Here is a 23,796-nt window from a genome sequence, read left to right as displayed (position 1 = left end):
TAGAAGAGATCAAGGGGGACACAGCTGGTAACAGGGTGTGGTCCGAGGAGAGTTCAGTGTGCTTCAGAGACACTCAGCAGCACTGGGGCTTGTATAAGGCTGCATTGATGAGAGCTAATTTTCTAATAAATCCTGTTTGTTCTTGCAGTTTAAGAAGTGAGAACTTTGACTGGAGGCCAAAGTGCTGAAACGAAGGGATTAGAAGCAAGCAGAGATTTATGGATTATGCATTGGAAACAAAGAGGATGAAATCCCAGCCCCATAAAGCTCCATAGCACAACTCCCATTGCCTTCAGTAGGGCCAGGATTTCACCCAGTAGTACAGGAAAAGCTGGTCAAATAACGAGGGTGGGAGCAATTATTCAATAAAAAATGCCAAACAAAGAAAGAAAACATTTGTAACAGAATGATTAATCAACACTAGTTGCAGAACAGGATTCTTTATCTTCTAATCCATTCCAGGCAGGGATTACCTCTATTTGTGGAGTAGCCAGCACAATATCAACTGGGGCCTTTTGGTGCTACCATAACACATATGTACTATAATGACCACTCCAGAATTGTTTATTGAGCGAATTTGTTCCATCTAAGAAATGTAGCTCAGCTTGCTGAGATGGTGGCCTACCCACTGAAACTCACCAGTAGGATGGAAAAATTGGTGCAGAGACAAAAAAGGCATAAAACCAAACCAGTCACATGAGGCCATTTTTATTTAGATGAGTGCAGTAGCACGCATGTCCACATACGAGACTCAAACATTTTTCATAAGTAGACCAAATCCTTAAGTGCTCTGTGGTTTTATGGATGCTTCTCCATCAATTCAAGGATTTCATCATACATACGCTGGGTTGCATCAAGACCCCAGATGAAATCAACATGGGTCCAATCAGGAAAATACTTATAGAAAACTAGATTTGTAAGTCGAGGGAGTAAGACTGCAGTCGCCTGTGGGCTTGTAACCAAGTCACGTCCACCATTCCATAATGCTGTTGGCACGGTCATATCTTCTACCTTATAAAATGGAGGGGTGGTCTGTGGGAGGGAGGAGGCAAATAAAAATAAATCGGACAAATGAAAGTCTGCAGCCTCAATGATTTTTAATCCAAATATGTGTTAGCCTTGCATTAACATAGGAGTTGCCATAGCAGTCCAGACCAGTGGTCTTTAATTATTAATTATTATTATTAGTCATTTGTATCACCATGGTATCTAGGAGCCCTAGTCATGGCCCAAGAGTGGTTTGTGCAGGCATACACAGGAAAAAAAAGATAATCTTTACCCCAAATCTATTGCTTTTAATCAACCCACAGTTACCCCATTATCAGGTAGGGCCCCGACAGTACATCAGACATAACCTTTCTAAGCAATGGTGGCAACAGGTGGCTTGGGAGTATATTTTGAATTGAAGGCACATTTCTTGGGAGATAAACTCCTCAGATTAGCATCCCCTAGTCTCTCTGGATCAGCTCTCGCATGACCCTCAGAATATCTGAGCCTAGAGATCCTTCTTGGTAACAACAGGATATCTAGTGGTCATGGGTGGTTTATCTTAAACTTTTACTGTTGGCGATTGTGGAGCTCCCCATCCTGTCCCTGTGAGTTCAAGAACAAACAGTGTGCCATCTGCTTATGGGCTGCCCACTTTATCATCATGATGGTGGATAAATGAGTTTGATGTCTCCAGACAATGCTCTGTGAGAGAGGCTACATCACTTACTCAACATCTAATTCATTATTTGGGCCATCAGAAGGCATATGCCAAAAGAAGAATGGTTGTAAAGAAGGTGCAAGGAGCCATACCTTGGATAACTATGAAAAACATGCTCACACTAGAAGTTTTGTCCTAACCCCACCACTGAGAGTTTGGCCTGTGCCCTTAAGGGAGAAAGTTGATGTCCCATCTAGTTTTTTGTTTTAATTTTCTCTGAGATAACTGGGATGTTGATGTCTGATCTTTAAACCTACTGAGACTTTGCACCAAGATTTTCAAAACCAGGAGCCAAAGTTTTGCTTGAAAATCCTGATTTAGGCTTCTATGTAAGTAGCCTGATTTTGGAAAGTGTCCAGCGCCCAACATCTCCCACTGACTTCAATCTGAACAGACCTAACTTAAATAATTATACAAAGGGAAGGAAAAGAGGGATTGTCATGATCCCCACAGGAAAAAAAGGAAACTGAGGCAGAAGCAGATTAAGTGACTTGTTCATGATCACATAGAAAGTCTGTGACAGAGCTGGGAGTTGAAGCCAGATCTCCTGATGGCCACTCCTATGCTTTAATGCAAGGCCACCTTTCCTTCTGTGCCTTCAGGCTCCCTTTTCTGCGTAGGCATATTCAGACCCCCCCTCTCCCTGACTCTATTACAGGATGCCTAAATAACCTCCAGGTACACTAAGGATTTTCTTCCTTACTTCTGACTCCGACTCTAGACTCTGAGGCACAAGCTTCCTCAGTTTTTGAAATCCTTATTTCTAAAGCTTAGTATCGCAGGGCTTGGTTTTGTTAAAATTCTTTTCCCCAGGGTGTTAAACTTAATTCTATTGTGGTCACTATTTCTTATTGGCTCACACACCGTTGTTTCTTGAATCAGCTCTTGTGTTTTGTTTAAGATTAAGTCACAAATAGCCTCTCAGTTGTGCAACCTATACCACCCGTTCCAAAAAAGAGGTCATTTAGGATGTTCAGTATGACAGCTCTGACCATAATCAGATTGGCACCCAGGTCACCAGAGATGAAAAAGCTAATGCACAAACCACTGTGCCATCTTGATCCCTGCAGGTACGTATTCTTAACTTCCAAAATAAAAAACATAAATCACTTTTCCCTACCTGATTATATTTATCTTTGTTCTTACAGCCATAATCAAAATATTTAAATTCTCCAGATTTAGATAACTAAAAAGAAAATACAAGGGTGTAAAATACAAAACACAACTGAATGATCTTAATTTGTTTTTCTGCTTTAAAGTGTCATAAAATGCCCAAACTAAAGAATAACACTAAGATGCAAAGTTCAACAGAGTTTCTATAAACAAGAATACATAGCTGTGCAATATAAAAGATAAGCTGATTTCATAACATTCTTTAAAATCATTCTCTCTATTTACTCTTAAAGAATATTTTCATTTAAAATTATATATTCAAGACTCAATAATACACAAATGTATTTTTTAAAAATATCAGGTATCAGGGAGAAATGAATAGGGGCAGGGACTCATTGCAGCTCGGGTACTGTGTATATAGAGAAATTCCCATACTACAGTGGGACAAATCCCCTCTTACACTTTGCTGAAGTATAGTTTGGAGCCCCAATCCAGTAAAAAAGCACATAAACCAGTACTAGTCTTTAAGTACATGAATAATCCCTTTGAAATTAATGGGACTACACATATTCTTAATGCTTTGCTGGACTGGGTGGGACCTTTTTGTGAGCTTCTTTGAAGAACTCACTCAATGTGGTCTTGCCTCAGTTGTAAAGATTTCACCTGTAACTAACTAGGCCTCCAGTCCCTTAGGTAAATTCCATGGGGTGTCCTGCAAATTATGAACTCTATTGCCCCAGGAACAGCAATTGCATCTGGAGGTAATGGACCTGCCAGTACTTGAAGGGGAAAAAATCAGTCAGCTGGAGTTACTGGCATGGGAGTATGTGATTATCTACCAGACGAGGGCATTTCTTTTGCCACACTTTTCAAGAGTATGTGCACTGAATTGAAGAAAATCTTTCCCCACAAATTATTCACCTTTCATCCTCTTCAAATAAATTTCAGCAACATCTGGATGATGTCAACATAGATCAGGAATTCCTTCGTAAAAATAATATGGAGGACTAAAGCTTGTTCTCCGAAGACATTTATAGAAACTCCCATTGGGTATAATATGTATCTTTGTGGGGAAAATGAAAACCTGGAAAGTATATCATGTAATACAGTATCTTAAAGACCCAATATGTTGCAGTGCTCACTCCACAACTTCCCCTGCAGAAATGCCTTGCAAGATCAGATTGTATGTGATTTGCCTAAATTAGACAGGAATTCTGTGGAGAACCCAGCTTTCCTGTCTCTCACATTTAACTATCCGTCCAGCATTGTTAACCACAAAATCAATCATATTAGCATCTTTGAGTGTATTAAAACATTGATCCAGAGAGGAATTGAGTACTTGCAACTTCTATTCACCTCAGGATCCAGTTCTGAGTCACTGAGGCCATGCATATACTAAGAAAAAATTGTCTGCTCAGCTCACTGAGGTTTTGAGAAATGTTTGTATAACTTAGTTAATTTTTCTCCGTCTTCCCTTCTCCTTCATTGAGGACATATAGCAGAAGGAGGATATTTATTATACTAGAAATATTTTTCCTCTCTGCTTGTATGGATAATTCTTTCCTTATTTTGGATCATCAGAATTCTTCTCTTTACTGAAAAATTTCTAAACTAAACTAAAATAAAACAAACAGATAATACCTAAACAGTGAGCAGATTCTGAATGACCCTGTTAAATGTAATACAAAACCACACTCTCTGCTACCAAAGAGAGATGATTATTTCATTGATAAATAGCTGATTTTCTCCTATACAAATTTTTAACTGAATAAGTGTGATACATAATACATAATGAAGTGTGAAAGGAAGAATTTTTAAACACCATCCATTAGCGCAGTATATTTATTTTTAAAGAAGACATGGTTAAACAGTGCAATAAATATCAGAAATCCTACCTGGCCCCAGTGGATTATATTTTTTACAGATGTATAATCTGGAAAACTTGCTAAATACACATCTGCCCGGCTCTGCAAGAAAAAAATATTGTTACACAATATTCATTTTCTAAGTGAAGTTATCACAGACAAAATTCTTCTTTCACTTAACATTCAACTTAGTTACACCTATTCAAGATCTAGGCACAGGACACAATTTAAAATAGAATTTTTTTCACAGTAAATCAAATAAACTTTACAAGAAACCCAGGGGAAAATGTGGAAGCCTAAAAACTGTACCCACTCCAAACACAGCCCCTTTCCCATCCCCTGCCCCTAGGAAAAGCCTGAGAGAACAGTTGGGGCTTACTTCAAGTCCGAAAAGTTGTAATTTCCAGGCATTAAAATAGGTTTTAACCAACTGCATGACTGTAACTCTACAAAAGGCAAGTGTAGTGGGAGCTAAGCCCACATTTTGTAGTGGATACGTCATTACACAGCAAAATTTCATGAGTTCAATTGGTTTGGAGCATATTTAAGTCATGCTCTGAGTGAACCAGAGATTTATGGTAGCTGAAGAAAATCACATGACACTCGGTCACACTGCATAGCTTCCACTCAAAGAGAGAGAAATGGGTGTTTTGACTGCTACTTACTGTGATGAGGTGTATCTACCCTAGACTGGCTCAGCTAGGATTGACCACATCCTGTGGGCTGAAGAGGCCAAGCCTCCTTACCCCCGTTAGACATGCTCTAACTGGAAGTAGGACATAAAATGGAGCAGCCCAGCTCAGTCTGGGTGACTGAGGAGGAAAGCAGACATACGCTGCCAGCTCCTGCCAGAGAGCTGCTGGAGCTCCAGACTGTTGAGTCCGAAGACGTGGAATCCAAGCTGGAACTCCCCTCAACCACAAAGGACAAGAGAGATGGGAGGTCACTATCCCCAATGGAACAGATGGAGCAGGAATCAAGAGTTGGAAATGAACCAAGAAATGTGAAGATTGAAATAGGAAACCAAGTCTGAATCCAGGACTACTGGTTTCACAGGCTCTGGATCAGGACCTGGTGGCGTAGGGTGGGCCCGGGTCCTCCTACCCCACCCTGCAGCTGCTGCTGGGTGAGGGCACCACCTGTAGGGTGGACACGACTGCCCAAGGGAAGCTCCAAGGATTCTGGCTGCTTGGCTGCGCTGCCCTGAGAGCAAGAGTGGCTCTAAGGACTCTGTCCGCTGGGTCCCAATATCTTAAAGACAGGGGATACCCTGGTGACTCTCACTGATTGAGCCATAGCTACCCCTTTCATTGTCTGCCTTGACCCAATACCTCACAATGCTTTGTATCTACCCTTTGACACTTACATTCAGTGTTTTGATTCATTCTAGTCTTACACTCAAAGATCCTCCCCATAGCCATGTGAAGGGAGAAACCAGCCAGAGACAGATGCTAGCAGGAGCAGTTGCAGAAACAGTTTAAGCAAGGATTGCTGTATTAGGCAGAAAAGAGGGTAAAATGAAGCCCACCCAATACCCAAAACTGTGCAGATGAGAATCCCCTCCACTTACCCCATTCCTATTACCATTCCTTTCACATTCAATTTGGGCTTGAAGAAAGAAACTTCAGGGAGGTCCAGCGAGACTGGAGCCAGCAGAGCAACTGAAGAAGCAGTTTAAGCAGGGACCGACTGACTGATAATTTAATTGTTTAATCTGATTGTTTAATCTAATCCCATTCCATTCCCTGCATCAGTCTCTGCATTTTAGAATCACTGTCCCTCCCACCTTCCTCCATTCCCGCTTCTCACCTGTTCTGTCCCCCTGATTGCTCCACCTTGCTTTTCTTTCCATTTAGCTAATGCTTTCCTAACAGAAATCATGTTTAAAAAATCCCTGAACTAACATGACAATTGATACTAGCACATTGTTCTCTCTGCTTATGTGTTCTATCCCTTTTCTTACCCTACTGTGTGTTTCTTGTCTATTTAGATTGTGAGGTCTTCCAGGCAAGACTGTCTACTATACTGTGTCTGTATAGTGCCTAGAACAATGGGGCCTGATCTTGACTGATGCTAGAAACTATCATAATAAGTAAGAGTCATAATTAGAAAAGCAAAACTTGCACACAAACCCATGTGAATGTAAACCAGCACTACTACTGATCCGAGTCACCCAAATTATTTTGGAAATCCATTGTATTCAAAATTCTTCTCATTGACATAGCAATAGGAAAGGGATGAGCACTGACATTTGCAGAAAGAAAAAAAACGCAATTTTTTTCTGAGATGGAGTAAAAAAAGAAAGAAGCGCTTCAGCAGCAAAGACGAGGAACAGATGAACCAAATGTAAAGGCCACCGTTAATTCTAGATACTTATGACACACACAAAAGCCTTCCCAAACTCTGCAACAGTCTAAAGACCTAGTTCTCTTATTGCAGGTTAGATATTCTACGTTTCTATAGCACCCAGCACTGTGGGACCGCAATCCCCACTGAGGATTTGGGGCACTAATATATACATTGTTGTATATGATGATGGCATGTTGCACAAACACTGTGGAACTCAGAAGCTGTTTTATGCAGATTAATTAACTAGGATTGTTACTATACGTACCACATTTAAGTTTTTCTCATTAAATCCACCTAAAATAAAAAAGAGGGTTTGGATGCAAAGTCGGTCTACTAGTGCAGTTCCGCACACCTTGGCAGTAAGTGATTTCAGTCTCGCGCTTAACAGACAGAATTCTTTCTTGCCAAATACAATCTGAGAAAATATAAAGATGTTGTTCACCATGACTCTTAAATGCATTGTTTACTATTGTTCTCTCTCAGAAAGACTGAGGTAAAGAGTTAAATTTGTAGGAACAGCTTTACCCAAGCCAAGAATTCTTCCATATAAAATTAGTGAATGACAGATGCACTTCAGTACTAGTAAAATGTCACAGCCTGTCCTCTTTTGTTCACCTAAGGAGAGGGATCACCATTCTTGGCCGAGCTGTGACAATCTCTCCATTTTCTCCTACTTTTCCTTCACAAAATACATGCACCCCTTGGAGAGACCATGGGTGAACTCATGATTCCATAGAAGCCAATGGAATCCCATGAGGCACCACGGTGGCTTGGCCACAGAGAAAAGGCCACATGGCATCATCTGGTCCATAAACATGGCTCATAGATGATGATAAGGGCATGGAGCAGTAGTTCCCAACCAGGGGTACGCGTTCCCTTTGGGATACTCAGAGGTCTTCCAGAGGGTATATCAACTCATCTAGATATTTACCTAGTTTTACAGCAGGCTACATAACAAGCACATGCCAAGTCAGTACAAACTAAAATGTCAAGCAGACAATGACTTGTTTATACTGGTCTATATATTATACACTGAAATGTAAGAACAATATTTATAGTCCAATTGATTTATTTTATAATTATATGATAAAAATAAGAAAGTAAGCATTTTTTCAGTAATAGCATACTGTGACACTTTTGTATTTTTATGTCTGATTTTGTAAGCAACTGTTTTTTAAGTGAGGTGTAACGTGGGGATACATAGGATAAATCAGACTCCTGAAAGGGGTACAGTAGTCCAGAAGGGTTGAGAGCCACTGGCATGGAGGACCCAGAGGTACAACTGCCAGAAGGGACCTGAGTGGCTCCAATAGAGGAAGAGATTATGGACCTGAAATGAAGCATTTCATTTTGATTTTTGTGACAGAAAAGTCATCCAAAAATTATCTTTCCTTGTAGAATATTTTGATTTCAACGAAAACCATTTTCTAACGGGAAACCAGGTTACTTAATTTTTTCAACGAGCGCTATAATTTTCGATGGTATTAATTAAATTCATCTAGATAATTTGATCTAACATCACACCTTTTAATCCTGGCCTAGATGAGACCTTTCTGTTTAAGGAGCAGTAGGATCTCTGAGCCAAAATTTCCCAATCTTTAAAGTGAGGGTCATGAGACAGACCTACTACTGAAAAAATATTTGCAGAGTGCTGTATACGTTTGAGAAAAGCTCAAGAATTGCTGGCTCTCCATTCCTATTTCTGGGGGAATCTCTCCTTCTTCTTTCCTCAAACTTTATGGTCCTTGAAAGAACATGCCATTTCTCATGCCTGACTCTTTGTCCAAAGTGGGGGCTTTTCAGGCTTTTGACTGTTTGTCTGTGAAAAGCTTTCAGGCTTGATATTTCCAGAAAAAATCAAAATTCAGACATGCATACATCAAGTGGAATAAGTTGGTGAAAAAGTTTTTAGTTTACACACACACACACAAAATCCCCAGTTTCCCCTAACCCTTGTCTCAATACATTTATCACACTATTGTTGCATGATGCATGATAAACTTATTTCTATACATAATGTTCTGCACTGCTGCATGGGAAATGTACATATAACACTCCAGTGTGCATACAGGCCACAGATCCTAAATTTCCATTTACAACTTTTTCATATAACAACATTTATTCATGAGAGTAATGAAATATGGAGGATTCTACATACCCTTAATAAATCAGTAGGAAGAAATATCAGTTGTGTCAGAGGGGCTTTGCTTTTGTTTAACATGTATGCAGGAGCCAAGGCAAAAAATATTTTGATTTTTTGAGCCAATTGAGGCATGGCTGAAAATGCAATAAAAGCTGAGAAAGCAAAAGAGATTAATTACAGCACTCTTAGAAACAAGTTACAACATACAACAAGCCAGTATAAACAGGCAGAGATGGATTTGATTAAGGTAAATGTTAATCTCCAACCTCAATGTATCTTTTGTTTGTAAAAAAAATCAGAGCTGATGCAGAAAAAAAAATTGAAGATATCGCAGGGTAAACACAAGCTAAGATCTGTGCCCATTAGCTGGAACTACAGGTATCTGATATTAAATTAAGGACAATCTTTGCTAACTATATAGGCATCTTTTCTCCGTGTCTGCCTCAGAATATGCTGGAGAACAACAATTTCAATAGTATACATTTTGGAGGACTCTTGGATTTCTCTTCTGCATCGCCAATTTTTTTTAAATAAAATGAAAACAAAAAAACTGTTAATACTGTGTTCCCTCCCTGTTTATAAGGCTGTTTCAGTTACAAGTTGTGGAAAGAAGGTTTGAGATAATATGAGGGTCCCAAGAACATACTCAGAATTTAACAACAAGAGGAGAACAGCCTTAACATGACTATCATTTGTGTCTCCCGTTCCAATAATGAGATCTATAATCTCAATTCCATCCATCTGCTTTTCTGTCCACTCAGCTCCCTACTCAAAATTTTGGTCTCCCCTCTATCTCCTTCCCAAGATTATGCATAGTTGGGAATTGCTCTCTCATTCATGCACATCTGAATGGAAGTAGACAGCAGCGATGCACTCATTTTGACCAGTCTCTTGTTATAAGAGCATGTGAATAATATTCACAGTGAAATTACAGTCCCAATCAAACCTTAACTATGAAATAGGGACAAAAAGACAAAACAAATTTAATGGTCTTCTTCTGAACATACCTATGGTACAGCCCTGAGAATACCCAATGTAATACAAGTTCTGTTGTCCAGTTTTCTGCAGAATGAAGTCTATCAATGCTGGAAGGTCATACATAGCCATTTCATGAAAACTGCAACACAAAAAGAGAAAGTTGCTTGTGTAACTGAGTTGTAATTCCTGCTCCTATATAGCATTTAAAAGCAATTATTGAACCACACATCTGTCCATTAATAAAAATAAAGTATAGTTTTGGATGTGAATTGTTTCTTTAGATATTTGTTTTGTGTTTATTTTGTTCTGGGTTGTTAATTAAGAGAAAAAGGAGGTTTTTTTATATAAAGTGAGGCATAAGAGTCGTAGGTTGACGTAAGTACTATGCAAGCAGGATTCTTTATATTATTATTTTGTGTATGTCTATCATATCCCCTCTTCTTTCTCATCTCTAAACCAATAGTCTCAGTCTTTTCTGCTTTCTCTTTGTAGGGAAGTCTCCCTACATATAACTCAAGACCTCTATTTCTGCTATTTGCTTTTCAAAGTAGCATGACCATAATCAAATGCAGTATTCCAGGTATGGACATTGATTTGTATTGTTGCCCCTACACCAATGCCTGTTCTCATTTCAGTCTTGCTCCTCTGCTGAATAGTAGAATTCAAGGGCCTGGCAGGGTCGTTTCCAGTGCAGAAGAAATCAGTGATGAATCTGGGTATATTTGAAGTGTAACTTGATTTATTTAACATGTGTATACCAGCCCTGACATGAGATGGCCAAAGAGCATGCGGCTTCTTCCAGGAATTTCAACTCAACAGTGGCTGGTGCTCAGAAAGCAAGCCCTAGCTACACCTAACCCAAGTCAAGAGCCCAGGTTCATATTCCATCTCCCCCAAAGCTGCCTCTACACAAAACAACCTGGCATAGCTAACACTAACAACAACACAGCATGTCTTTATTCTCATACTAAGAAAAAAGAACATTGAAGTTTGTGTATAAACAGTGCTATGTGTGGATGGCTGCCATAATAATACATCGGTATATTTTAAGTATTTTCCTTACCATTCATTATGCATCCTAACATTTTGTTTGCTTTTTTATGATTGTTGCTGAAAATTGAGCAGAGGTTTTATCTGACCCATCCACTATGAGACACAGTTCCCTTTACAACTTAGAACTCAGCAGTGTGTCAGCATAATTCACATGATTCCTTCTTATCTCCAGTAGCTAGCACTCCTCATTCTCTATGCACCTTCCTCACCTATCGTGCAGTTGCAGTGCAGTCAGAGAGGTAGCATGGTATTGCAGATTGGGCACCAGTTTGGGAATCAGAAAAATCAGGATTTTATTCCCATCTTGGCCAATGACCTGCTGCGTGACATTAAGCAAGTTCATTGATATCATTGTACTTGTTTTGCTGATCACTCTGTTTTATCTATTAGATGCTTAACTCCTTGGGTTACAGACTGTCTCTTACTGTTAGAACTGGCTGAAAATTTTCCACCAGGACAGTTTATATTAGAAAATTTTCCAAAATAGATGCCCTAAGGGAATTTGACAAAATGTCATTTAAAAAATCAGCAGTCAAACATTTATAAGTTGTAATATAAAATAAAAAAGTTGAAATCTAAAAAATTGGACTGACCTGAAACAAAAATAAAAACAACAACTTTATTTCTTGTCCACTTCAGTAGTTTCTCTCCAGTTCAGCCTACCTGAAATCCCAAAATTCCTCTTGGTCAATTGAAAGGTTCTGGTGTTTTCTAGACCAGGTGTTCCCTCTGCTATTTCCTATCCAAACATCATAGCCTGCATCTGCTAGTATGAAGCCCAGGCTATTATTGGGCAAATTGGCAACCCAGTTGCTACCGTCTAAAAGAAGGCCATGCAGAAGTAATGCAGCGAGCTTTGGGCCTGGAAAATAACAAAATGGAATATTTCACAAAAACAGAACTTCTATAACATGGTAATGATGTAACATGAACTTCTCTTCCAGCCCAGATCTAGAAGAGGAGGCAAATATTCACTGACTTTTTTATTACAGCAAACCATTGTAATACATTGTTTTAATATTCCATTATATAGGTCAGGGAACTGACTGAGAAAAGCAAAGTAACTTCCTTAACTTTACAAAGCCAGAATAACCTAAAACACCTCTTGATTCCCAATGCTATGCTTATTCCTGCAGGCCACACTGTCTTACTACCAGAGTTTCTGAACATCAAGGTCTCCCACTGATCCCAGTCCCATTCAATTGCAGTTGTCAATGTTTGGTAATTCTAATAACCAGGATCTAGGTGTCTCAAATTGGGCATCCAGAAAATGAGAACACAGTTAGTTGCGACATGTGAAAATTATGGTCTAATTGTCTTTCCCACAATCACATAGTAATATTTCTCTGTGGTGTAACTAGGGATAGAAACGAGCTCTTCTGGACAGTACAGAACTGCCTTACTCATTTGAGTACACAATCCAGCATCGTCCAAAAATTTTATTTCAGTCTTTCTAGATCTCTGTAGCATAAGTCTGAGTAGTGTTACGCTCAGACTGTACATCCCAGCAACAGCAATGTGCACAGAATAATTTTGGACCCTTCTCAGTTTACATCACAAGTTTGAGAATTACTCCTACACTGAGCTGATCATTAGGGCTCAGTTCTGGGCTCTGGACACAGAAATTCCTGCAGTAAATTCCTCTTCTTAGATTTGGCCATTTCCATTGCTGAAATGATTTACCTTGAAACAGATGATGTTTCCCAGAGTATTTGACTTGCTAAGAAACAAGAACTTACAGTTCATAATCAAGCTCAACCAACACGCACTTCTTTGCCATTGTGTTCTCCATCATCTGTCCCTCACAGGGAAAAGTTCCAACTCCCAGAGGATATGGGAGAGACCACAACTGCTTACCAAGAGCTCTTCAGTGAGCATTTCTTCTCAGGAATAAAGCATTTTCCCAATATGAGGAAGAGGAAAGTTTTACGTCACATCAAGAGACTGATTCATTCTCCACTGGAGAAGGGGGTGAGAATGCAACCTCCCTGAACCAACGGGACTGGCTTGACTATTAATGCATTTACTTTAAGCATGAAAAGGCAGGGTTTCACCATAGAAAAGCTTTTTTAATTGGCAACTGGGGTCCCTGGGAGCCCCACCAGAGCAGGCTGCCACTGAGATGAGAAGAACTAGCACATTCCCAGAAAGCCCTGGCTAGACCCTCTTCCTGCCATAGCACCTTTAAGGCAGATCTTCCACCAGCATCTCTCAGGACCAAAACAAGATGCAAGAACTTCTTAGTCTCTCTGAAAGGAGCCATACCTGTGTCCCTACGATTTCCTTTGCCATGAGGAATTCTGTTCATGCTAAGGTAATAGCCATCAGCTGTCAGCACTTCATACTCTTCACTCGGGTATCCTTTGTACAGGATCTTCTCACTCTATGGAATGAAAACAAAGGGTTTTGCCTAATTTTGTTTATGTATGTCCCTTTAATCCACTATCTCATGCAGCTATGAAGGAAATCAACAAATCAGTTTGATTTTGGTTTCATTTCCATGTGCTCCTGCATTTTCCTGATTTGTTCAAGTGATGTCAATCAAAGCCCAAATGCTGCAAGAGTTAGTCTCTTTCACTGTATTTCTAACGTGAACCAATCCAGGAAGCCCTGGAAATCTTCCCAGAGAGTATAAGCTGTTGGTTTCCATCTCAGTTCCCAGAACATGGAAGTTCAGAGAAGGCTGAATTCAAAATTCTAAACATTCAGATGCTTTTCTATCTTAATTTTATCCATAAAATATTTGCACATTCTCCCTTCACTTATCCATATACTAATCCCAATGAGGAAGCGTTAGTGAGAATAAACATTCAGAAATCTATTGGTGGAAGCAGCTTTTAGTGAAATTCTAAGGTCAAGAATAAGAAATGTGAACCATAAATTGAAAATAAGGAAATATTTAACTTTTGAGTCTAATCAAAAGAGGAAATAAGTTTGTTGAGTGGAAATAAGTCTGGGTGCCAATGTTTCACTTTTTCACAACACAAATACTCCAATCCAAAGCAATAAATTAGATGCTCGGATCTCTGATGAATACTGAGAAAAACCACCTTTCGAATCTCTGAAGAGCCCAGTGATAAGAAGCAGAGAAGACAGCTGACATCTGAAAGCTGTTATCAAACCTGCCAAATATAGGCTTGCTCAGGAGTCGTTTTAAAGAAACCAGGAAGATCTAACTGTACATGAGTCAATGTATGACACACATTGCCCAGCTGCCCTGGCCTTATGAGCCTCTACTGATAATCAGCAAAATGAGGCACTAGGAATGCTGAACCCGTCCCTCTACCACTTCCTACAGCCCCCTGTTACTACAGCCCTGACCAGCAGCTGCCTGCTATCCATTCTGAAGTGTAAACCATATAGTTCAAACATAATAATGTAACTTAATTACCCATAAAAATTATCCATCTAAACCATTTGGTGAATAGTTGGTCTAATTAATACATTTGAGGGATCAGGAACACCATGTGAGTGATTCACTAATGGAAAAAAGAGTTCTAAATTCATTAGAATATTTATTCGCTCATAAATAATCTAACCAGCTCTATTTTTACACACTTCAAGAGTACTAAGTCCTGTCAGACCACAGAAGGTCCAAAAAGCAGAGGAAAGACCAGGTCTCTTCCTCAGCTGGGAATGGTGTGGTGCAGGTTTGGGGTGAAGAAATAGAAATGCCTTACAGCTGGACTCTTCAGCATCCTCAACAGTGAGAAGTTGAGTTCTGTGAAACTCCCCACATTCAGTGCAACATGCCTCTCTCCCAGGGAATGCAGAAGGGTGTTTGTAGCCAGAGCCTTTCTACTTATCCAATCACAGGCCAGAAATAACCAGCTAACACTTGTAAAGTAAAATTAACTGTGCTGGGCTAGGGAGAGAGAGGGAGCAACTTTGATTCTGATCCTGCAAGTAGCTGAGCCCTGCACCTCATATGATCAGGCACTTTGTGGATTATTTTATATATGATCCACAGGCATTTTGTCTAGGTTAAAATGAAAAGGTACTAACTCATGATCAGTGGTTAAGCTGGATGTGAATTCTCATAGATGGGAATACCAGATTAGATCCTTAAACAGGAAACAAATACTTTTAGGAGAGAGTGAGCGTGAGTACCAGAACTCACCCTTTTAAGAACTTTTTATCAAGCTTACAAGATATAAAAGCATCCCTGATTCATTAATACTATTATGCAATATCAAGTTTATGTTTTTAATTAGCAGTATTAAATTAATCAAGCGGTGTAGCTTTGATAGTGAAATCACTATTTACTGTCTCCCAATTCAGTTCTTGTACTAGTGGGAGAAAAGCTCAGAAGGGAAGAGCACAAAAGTTGTTCTACTTTATGTTCGCTATATTTTTAATAAAACTGGACCCAATTCAGAGCAGTGGTGAAACTTCACAGGCCACAGATGAGTTCAGTATAACAGAAACCAGACCCAATAGCCAGTACCCCTCATGATCTCTGCTTTAGCCAAGGCAGATTAGATTGTACCCTTCTGGAAAAATGGAGAGTGCCAGTAGGTGCTGGAGACCTGGGAGGCATTTGTTTAAAGGACATATCTGTTAGTATAGAAATTATAAATAAATAACATAAGTAACAGTGAACACATTCCATTATTTCCAAACTTTCTCCAATAAGAAACTTACAATATTCATAAATGCCTCAGGATTTCCATGTCCTCTTCTTATGAGTTCTGAATCTGCAGTTGCTTGTGTCAGATATGTCATTAGAATGAACAGCCACATCTTGGACCTGTGCAAAATAATTTATCCATCAATAGTTTTGGTAGGAACATATTCATAAAAATGACACTGCTCAATGATGACACAAGTCAGGGTAAAAAAAAAAAGCAAGGAGTTTCTCAGGAAGACAATATTAAACATACAACTGCCAACTATCCTTATGTGAAGGAAAGATAGGAAGAATCATAAGCGGCAAATATGGAGTGGTATAATGACCTTAAAATCAAAAAGGAATCCTACAAAGAATGGAAATATCGATACATTGATAAAAAGTAGTAGAAAAGTTTAGCAGAAGCATGTAGGAACAAAATTAGAAAGGCTAAGGTACATACTGAGTTACACCTAGCAAGTGACATAAAAGATAATGAGGTTCTTTAAGTACATTAGGAGCAGGAGAAATATGAAGGAATGTGTAGATCCTCCACTTATCAGGGAAAGACAGCTAATAACACAGGATATGAAGAAGTCTGAGGTGTTTAATGCTTATTTTGCTTCAGTCTTCCTTAAAAGGAAGAATGGTGACCAGATACTCAACACAATTAATATTAACAATGGGGGAAGTGGGAGAGAAACAAGCCAAAAACAGGGAATAAACAGGTTAAAGAATATTTAGTTAAGTTAAATGCATTGAAAATGGCACGGCCTGACAAAGTTAATACTAGGGTACTTAAGTAATTAAGTGAGCAATCTTAATACCATTAGCAATTATCTTCAAGAACTCATGGAGAATGGGTGAGGTCCCAGAGGGCTGGAGAAGGGCAAACACAGTACAGTAAAAAGCTGCTTTATCTGGCACTTCACCAACTGGAAAGCTCTATAAGCTCTGATCTTCATTGAAATGCCAGTTTATAGTCTGGTTGGCATGGGGCCGGCAGGGGGTTGGGGTGTGGGAGGGGATAAGGAACGTGGGCTCTGGGAGGGAGTTTGGGTGCAGGGGTGGGGGCAGAGTGCCGGATCGGGGCCACTCACTTCAGGTGGCTCCCCATAAGTGGCGACCTGTCATTGGCTCCAGCTCCAGCTACTCCTAGACGGAGGCATGGCAGGCTTCTCTGTACTCTGCCTACCCCCGCCCCCACCAGGAGTGCCATCTGTGCAGCTCCCATTGGCTGGGAATCAAAGGGAATCCCATCACTGGAAGTTATTAAGAACAGGTTGGATAAAGACCTCTCAAGATGGTCAAGGTTTATTTTGTCCTGCCTCAGTGTAGGGGATATGATGATCTCTTGCCGTCCCTTGCAGTCCTACATTTCTAGGATTCTATGAAAAATGAACAAAGCTATGTGGCTTTAAACTTTTAACATCATTGATGCAGATGGTTGAATTCAAGATCTCTGTCATTATCTTTAAGGCCTTCATTGAAGAAGAAACCTAAAAGATCGCCTGAAGCTCTGGGATAAGATTTGTTGTTAACTCCACCCCTTGGGTACAATGGAGCTGTCCTCAGCAAAGGTAAAACTTGTTTGTGCAGGAGACAGAATTCTCTCTAAGGCAGTAGAATTAATTCCCACATGATCTAATAACTACTTCAGCCATTACCATTTTCCATTCGAAATACAAGATGAATGTCTTTGAGTTTGTCTTCAATAATGAACACACAAGCTGTCAGGTGACTGGGACTTGGGCAATATAGGCTAGTGGTCAAAGCAGGAATCATGCCTAGTGGTTGGAGCAGATGTCAGGAACCAAGTGTCGGAACCAGAGGCTAGAGTCAGAGTCAGTAGTCAGGAGCCAGAGGTCTGGATCAAACTGGAGGTCAAGATCTGGATACAAGAGCTGAGTGTCAAAGCCAGAGTCAGAAGCGGGAGTGAGGGTTGAACTGGAATTACCTGATACAGACAAGGTAACAGGCCAAGGAGGGGCTCAGCAGGGCTGAGACAAGGCTGAGCGCAAGACAGGAGCAGCAGGAAGAAGGCAACACAGGAGGAGTCACACTGACAGGTGTGAGCATTGAGAAGCTAGCAAGCTGCTGCGGGCTTAAGAGCCTACCTGGTGGCCTTTCCAGCCAATCAGGTGGTGTAGCCAGTCAGGCAACCTGCTTCGGGACAGCTGTGCTTCTTAAGTTGCCTAGAAACTAGCTCTGCTACAGGCTGTGATTCCTGACAGAGCAGGGGAGGCATGCAGTAAATAAATAAAAAATACCAAACCAAAAAAATTACTCATGAAATTTTCTCACTCAGGAGAAAAGAATCACACATAAGAGGTGCTAGTCACGGTGCTTAACACATTCCTGAGACACATGCAGATACTGAGGGTGGTATAAGAACCAGAACAGAAGAGAATAGAAAAGTCTGGAGGATCAATAAAATGTAAATAATATTAAATACTTGCCAACTGAATACTCTTACAGTACTCATCTTGTTGTTTACTGTTATTTAAGGGTATGCAGCAGGGCTGACCAGAAAACAAACAGTCCATTTTGTGATCAAATGAAATCTCAAAAAAAAAAAAAAAAAAAATTCTAGATAGAAACAGAACGGGGACCCTTTGAAACTGAATGAGAACACAAGGAAGATATTGGGCCAGAATAGTTAGTAGCCCAGAGGTTAGGGCACACACACCAAGGAGGTGAGAGACCCAGCTTCAGCTATCTATTCTGCCTGATTTTGGGATAAGAGGTCTCCATAAGACGGCCATATTGGTCCATTTAGTCCAGTATCCTGTCCTCTACACAGTGCCCAATGCCAGGTGCCCCAGAGGGAGTGAAGTGATTGATTCCGTCGCCTATTCCCAGCTCCTGGCAAACAGAGGCTCGGGACACCATCCTTGCCCATCCTGCCTAATAGCTAGGGCCCTACCAAATTCACAGCCATGAAAAACACATCACAGACCATGAAATCTGATCTCCCCCCCGCCCGTGAAATGTGGTCTTTTGTGTGCTTTTACCCTATACTATAGGGATTTCACAGGGGGAGACCAGCGTTTCTCAATTTGGGGGTCCTGACCCAAAAGACAGTTGCGGAAGGGTCACAAGGTTATTTTAGGAGGTGAAGGTATTACCACCCTTACTTCTGTGCTGACTTCAGAGCTGGGTGGCAGACCATACCATGCTACCCTTACTTCTGTACTGGTGCTGGCTGGTGGCTCTGCCTTCAGAGCTGGGCTCCCAGCCAGTAGTCGCCACTCTTCAGCTGCTTAGCTCCGAAGGCAGCACTACTGCCAGTGGCAGCACAGAAGTAAGAGTAGCAGTACCAATCTCCACCCCTATAATAACCTTGCCTGCCCCCCCCCACACAACTCCTTTATGGCTCAGGATCCCTGCAATTACAATACCATGAAATTTCAGATTTAATATCTGAAATCATGAAATTTACCCTTTTTTAAATCTTCTGACTGTGAAATTGACCAAAATGGACCATGAATTTGAAAGGGCCCTACCAATAGCCATTGATGGACTTATCTTCCATGAGTTTATCTAGTTCTATTTTGAACCCTGTTATAGTCTTAACCTTCCCAACATCCTTACTCTGCCTATTGAAATTCCATCCTGGACCCTGGAAACTGCCCTGATAAAATTTCCACACAACTGATATTTCTGCAAAATGTTTCATTTGTGACAAATTGGCATTTTCCTACGAAAAAACATTTTGTTGAAACATACCCATTCTAGAATAGCTAGATTCACTCGCTTAACAGTAGTTTCATTGAATGTCTTTTTCATCAACAACAGCTGCATATTCCACACACTGCTTAATTCATAATGAAAGAAGTGCCAGGGCTCAAGCAATTGGTTGCCAGAACACAAGCAATTTTTCTATTTTCATAACTGATGCATCAAGCCCAGAGGAGCCGGGGCTATGACTTGCCAAGCCTGGAGTTGCCAGGGCTCAGCTAGCACAAAGTAAGCACTGATTCCACATCTTTGTGTAGGTCTGTATTAATGCTGATATGTTGCAACTACATATTGGTTTTTGCAAGTAATAAAATAACTAAGAAGAAAAAAAAAATCAAGTGAACTTTTCAATTTACCCTAAACTTTGTCAATTGTTTATAAAAGCCTAGATAAGACAGTGAGGCGTAAATCAGGATTAATTTGGCACAAAGATGAAATGCAAATATTTTAAACCACTCCAATGTTCAGTCTCTCCAATCCTTTGCTCTAATCCAACCATATAGACTAAGATAGAAGGGAATGAAAATTTCAGGAAGGCACCGCCCTATCAAACGTCTTTTTTAAGATGGTCAAAGATACAATATTTAGAATCATCTGAAGCTTCCCAAGGAAAACAATTGAAGTTATTCCCAATATTATACATGGAGCTGATAATGCTGCCTGTAGCTAAAGTTCTCTGATACCTTCCATTTTAAGAGCTTGTTTTGAATTGTGTATGCCTTTGCCAAACTTTAAAAATAAAAACAACCCAGGTAACTACAGACCAGTTAGTTTAACTTCTGTGCCAGGGAAGATAATGGAGCAAGTAATTAAGGAAATCATCTGCAAACACTTGGAAGGTGGTAAGGTGATAGGGAACAGCCAGCATGGATTTGTGAAGAACAAATCATGTCAAACCAATCTGATAGCTTTCTTTGATAGGATAACGAGTCTTGTGGATAAGGGTGAAGCGGTGGATGTGGTATACCTAGACTTTAGTAAGGCATTTGATACGGTCTCGCATGATATTCTTATCGATAAACTAGGCAAATACAAATTAGATGGGGCTACTATAAGGTGGGTGCATAACTGGCTGGATAACCGTACTCAGAGAGTTGTTGTTAATGGTTCCCAATCCTGCTGGAAAGGCGTAACGAGTGGGGTACCGCAGGGGTCTGTTTTGGGACCGGCTCTGTTCAATATCTTCATCAACGACTTAGATATTGGCATAGAAAGTATGCTTATTAAGTTTGCGGATGATACCAAACTGGGAGGGCTTGCAACTACTTTGGAGGACAGGGTCATAATTCAAAATGATCTGGACAAATTGGAGAAATGGTCTGAGTTAAACAGGATGAAGTTTAACAAAGACAAATGCAAAGTGCTCCACTTAGGAAGGAAAAATCAATTTCACACATACAGAATGGGAAAAGACTGTCTAGGAAGGAGTACGGCAGAAAGGGATCTAGGGGTTATAGTGGACCACAAGCTAAATATGAGTCAACAGTGTGATGCTGTTGCAAAAAAAGCAAACATGATTCTGGGATGCATTAACAGGTGTGTTGTGAGCAAGACACGAGAAGTCATTCTTCCGCTCTACTCTGCTCTGGTTAGGCCTCAGCTGGAGTATTGTGTCCAGTTCTGGGCGCCGCATTTTAAAAAAGATGTGGAGAAATTGGAAAGGGTCCAAAGAAGAGCAACAAGAATGATTAAAGGTCTTGAGAACATGACCTATGAAAGAACTGGGTTTGTTTAGTTTGGAAAAGAGAAGACTGAGAGGGGACATGATAGCAGTTTTCAGGTATCTAAAAGGGTGTCATAAGGAGGAGGGAGAGAACTTATTCACCTTATCCTCTAAGGATAGAACCAGAAACAATGGGTTTAAACTGCAGCAAGGGAGGTCTAGGTTGGACATTAGGAAAAAGTTCCTAACTGTCAGGGTGGTTAAACACTGGAACAAATTGCCTAGGGAGGTTGTGGAATCTCCATCTCTGGAGATATTTAAGAGTAGGTTAGATAAATGTCTATCAGGGATGGTCTAGACAGTATTTGGTCCTGCCATGCGGGCAGGGGACTGGACTCGATGACCTCTCGAGGTCCCTTCCAGTCCTATAATCTATGAATCTATGAATCTATGAAAACTTTAACTGTCTCCAATTAAATTTACCATGCCACACATCTGCCTCATGTTGACATCTAAAACTGTCCAGCTATTCCTGAGAATGAGATTAAGGAAAAATAAATTGCTTTGTCCATATTCCACTTTTCTTGTGGAACAAATCACGTGAATGTGTAAATTATTGACTGTGTAATACATATATGCTATGGAGCTGAATTGAGGTTGCACAGGCAACCTGAAGTCTGGTATTTCCAAAGTTATAAATGCTTGACTTTGCAACCTTATTTTTTTATATAGTTATTTGGAGGTAACATTTAATGTGCTCAGAGATTGTAGTTCTAGTCAGTTTCAGAGATGTGGCTTCAGAGATTCTGCACAGCAATAAATGCAGTAAAACAATACTTGAGAGACCAGAGAAAAAATCGGCGGTATTTCATTTGTGTTAGAAACATGGCTAGAGAATTGTGAAGTGAACTTTATATGATGATTCATTTTAATTCCCAAAGAAACACTTCCTTCAAGTGTACACGTCTTAAGAACTTTATTTATTCTACCCGCTAAGGTCCCTAATTCACAGCCCTGCTGCAAATGCCTTTATGTATCCCTTTGTTTTCTGTCCTCCTGTTTCTGTCCCCATATAACAACAATGAATCTGGTTCCCATCTCAAAAGTTTCTGTATCACCCCATAACATGGGATCTGGCTTAATGCTGAAATATAGACCTTAATGTGAAATGATTTATTAGATACACTCCAGAAAGATTCTCCCCTAAGGCAGTTCAAAGTACCCGATCTGAATGGGTCTTCCAAGCAAATTAATATTCTATAAAAAGTCACTCCTGGACCATGCACTTTTGAAAACAATGAAAGGTTTAACCCACCTTGTACTGACCATAATTATGGATTTTCTGATGATTTTCAGGAAGCTTAACCTCAGTAGACATCTCCTGTATACCCTCCTCACTCAGAGAAAAAGCAACCAAAATACTTCATTACGAAAGTAGTTAAATGCAAATCTTAGTCAGAGTTAAATTAAGAAAAAGAGTTACTCACTGGAGTCCTTCTGCTGCACCAAGTGGATTCAGATCTCTGAACAGTGGCAACTCTGATGGCCCCAGTGTTAAAAAGCAGCGTGAGGGGGCAGATACTCGCCACATCAGAATATCTCATACTTCTTGCTCTCCAATCAGAAGTAGCCTTGAAGTGTCATTTACCAATTCCACCTCTCCCCCTTCTCTCTTTGGACTGATTTTTAGCATTGGATATATTTACTCAGACTTATACTTTCCTTAGAGGAGCACCCGTCCCAAGCTCTAGGTGTCCTGGAAAGTTAAACGTCCATATCACAAAGGAGATAGACTCTGGCAATTACGTTAACAGTAAAGGAAATGCATGGCAATTATATCTCTGCTCTTTACTAACACAGACATAATACTGACTGGTTGTGATCTGCTGTCTTAAAAAAAAGTCACCCTAAACTTGAAAGTAAAATGTAGACTTGAAGTCAGGAATTGTCAGCAAATTCAGTATGAAATATTCACCTAAATTCTGTATTCAATCAATCATATAGAATCACTTAAATTGTTGGTAACAGGGCATTAGCCTATAACATTAATACACAATATATTAGATAGCATGGTTTAATCCTTTGCTGGGTTGGTAATTTATTAGGCTATGATATTTTTCTTTGTTCTGCCTGTGTGTGCAGGTGATAGATAACATCTCAATAATATTTTTGCAGGGAGGCAGTAGAAATCTGAAAGTGCAATTCAATATTACTAATTGTCATTTTCATTCCCTATCAGCTTTGGTTGATAAATTAAACCCTTGCCATGCTGAACTATTCTTATCACCAGCAACATTGTCAGAATCACGGGTTCACAAAAAAGACACTTTGGGAGAGACTTCAGGTTCTCCTGGATGATGGCCTCTGATGTGTTATTCTCACTTTTACTCCCAACTAACATCCAAGGAATTTCTTTCAAACATTCCTCCTCACTCAACCCATCCATCAGAATACTGTGGTAAAGCTGCATCCTTGCAGAATTTGGTTGACTGCCCCACTGGACATTTGCTGGTGCAGGTACATTCCCAAATGCCAATATACTCATGAAAAAACCTGGAATGCATTTATGATCAG

General features: G+C 40.1%; 1 protein-coding gene across 1 annotated transcript; it reads right to left on the bottom strand.

Annotated features, from left to right (window-relative positions):
* Positions 1–692: 692 nt before the first annotated feature.
* On the bottom strand, positions 693–22,978 carry LOC101947934 (lipase member M-like). The gene is made up of 10 exons (XM_005292551.5): positions 22,710–22,978; positions 15,854–15,959; positions 13,475–13,592; positions 11,873–12,071; positions 10,186–10,295; positions 9,194–9,330; positions 7,301–7,450; positions 4,717–4,788; positions 2,829–2,894; positions 693–1,032 (listed from the first exon to the last, which is right to left on the bottom strand). The coding sequence occupies exons 1-10, from the start codon at positions 22,811–22,813 to the stop codon at positions 799–801; spliced, it is 1,296 nt and encodes a 431-aa protein (XP_005292608.3). The 5' UTR covers positions 22,814–22,978; the 3' UTR covers positions 693–798.
* Positions 22,979–23,796: the final 818 nt, after the last annotated feature.

This window comes from Chrysemys picta, chromosome 7 (genome assembly GCF_011386835.1).
Source record: "Chrysemys picta bellii isolate R12L10 chromosome 7, ASM1138683v2, whole genome shotgun sequence".
Taxonomy (NCBI): domain Eukaryota; kingdom Metazoa; phylum Chordata; order Testudines; family Emydidae; genus Chrysemys; species Chrysemys picta.
This window is presented reverse-complemented; position numbering and strand designations above follow the sequence as displayed.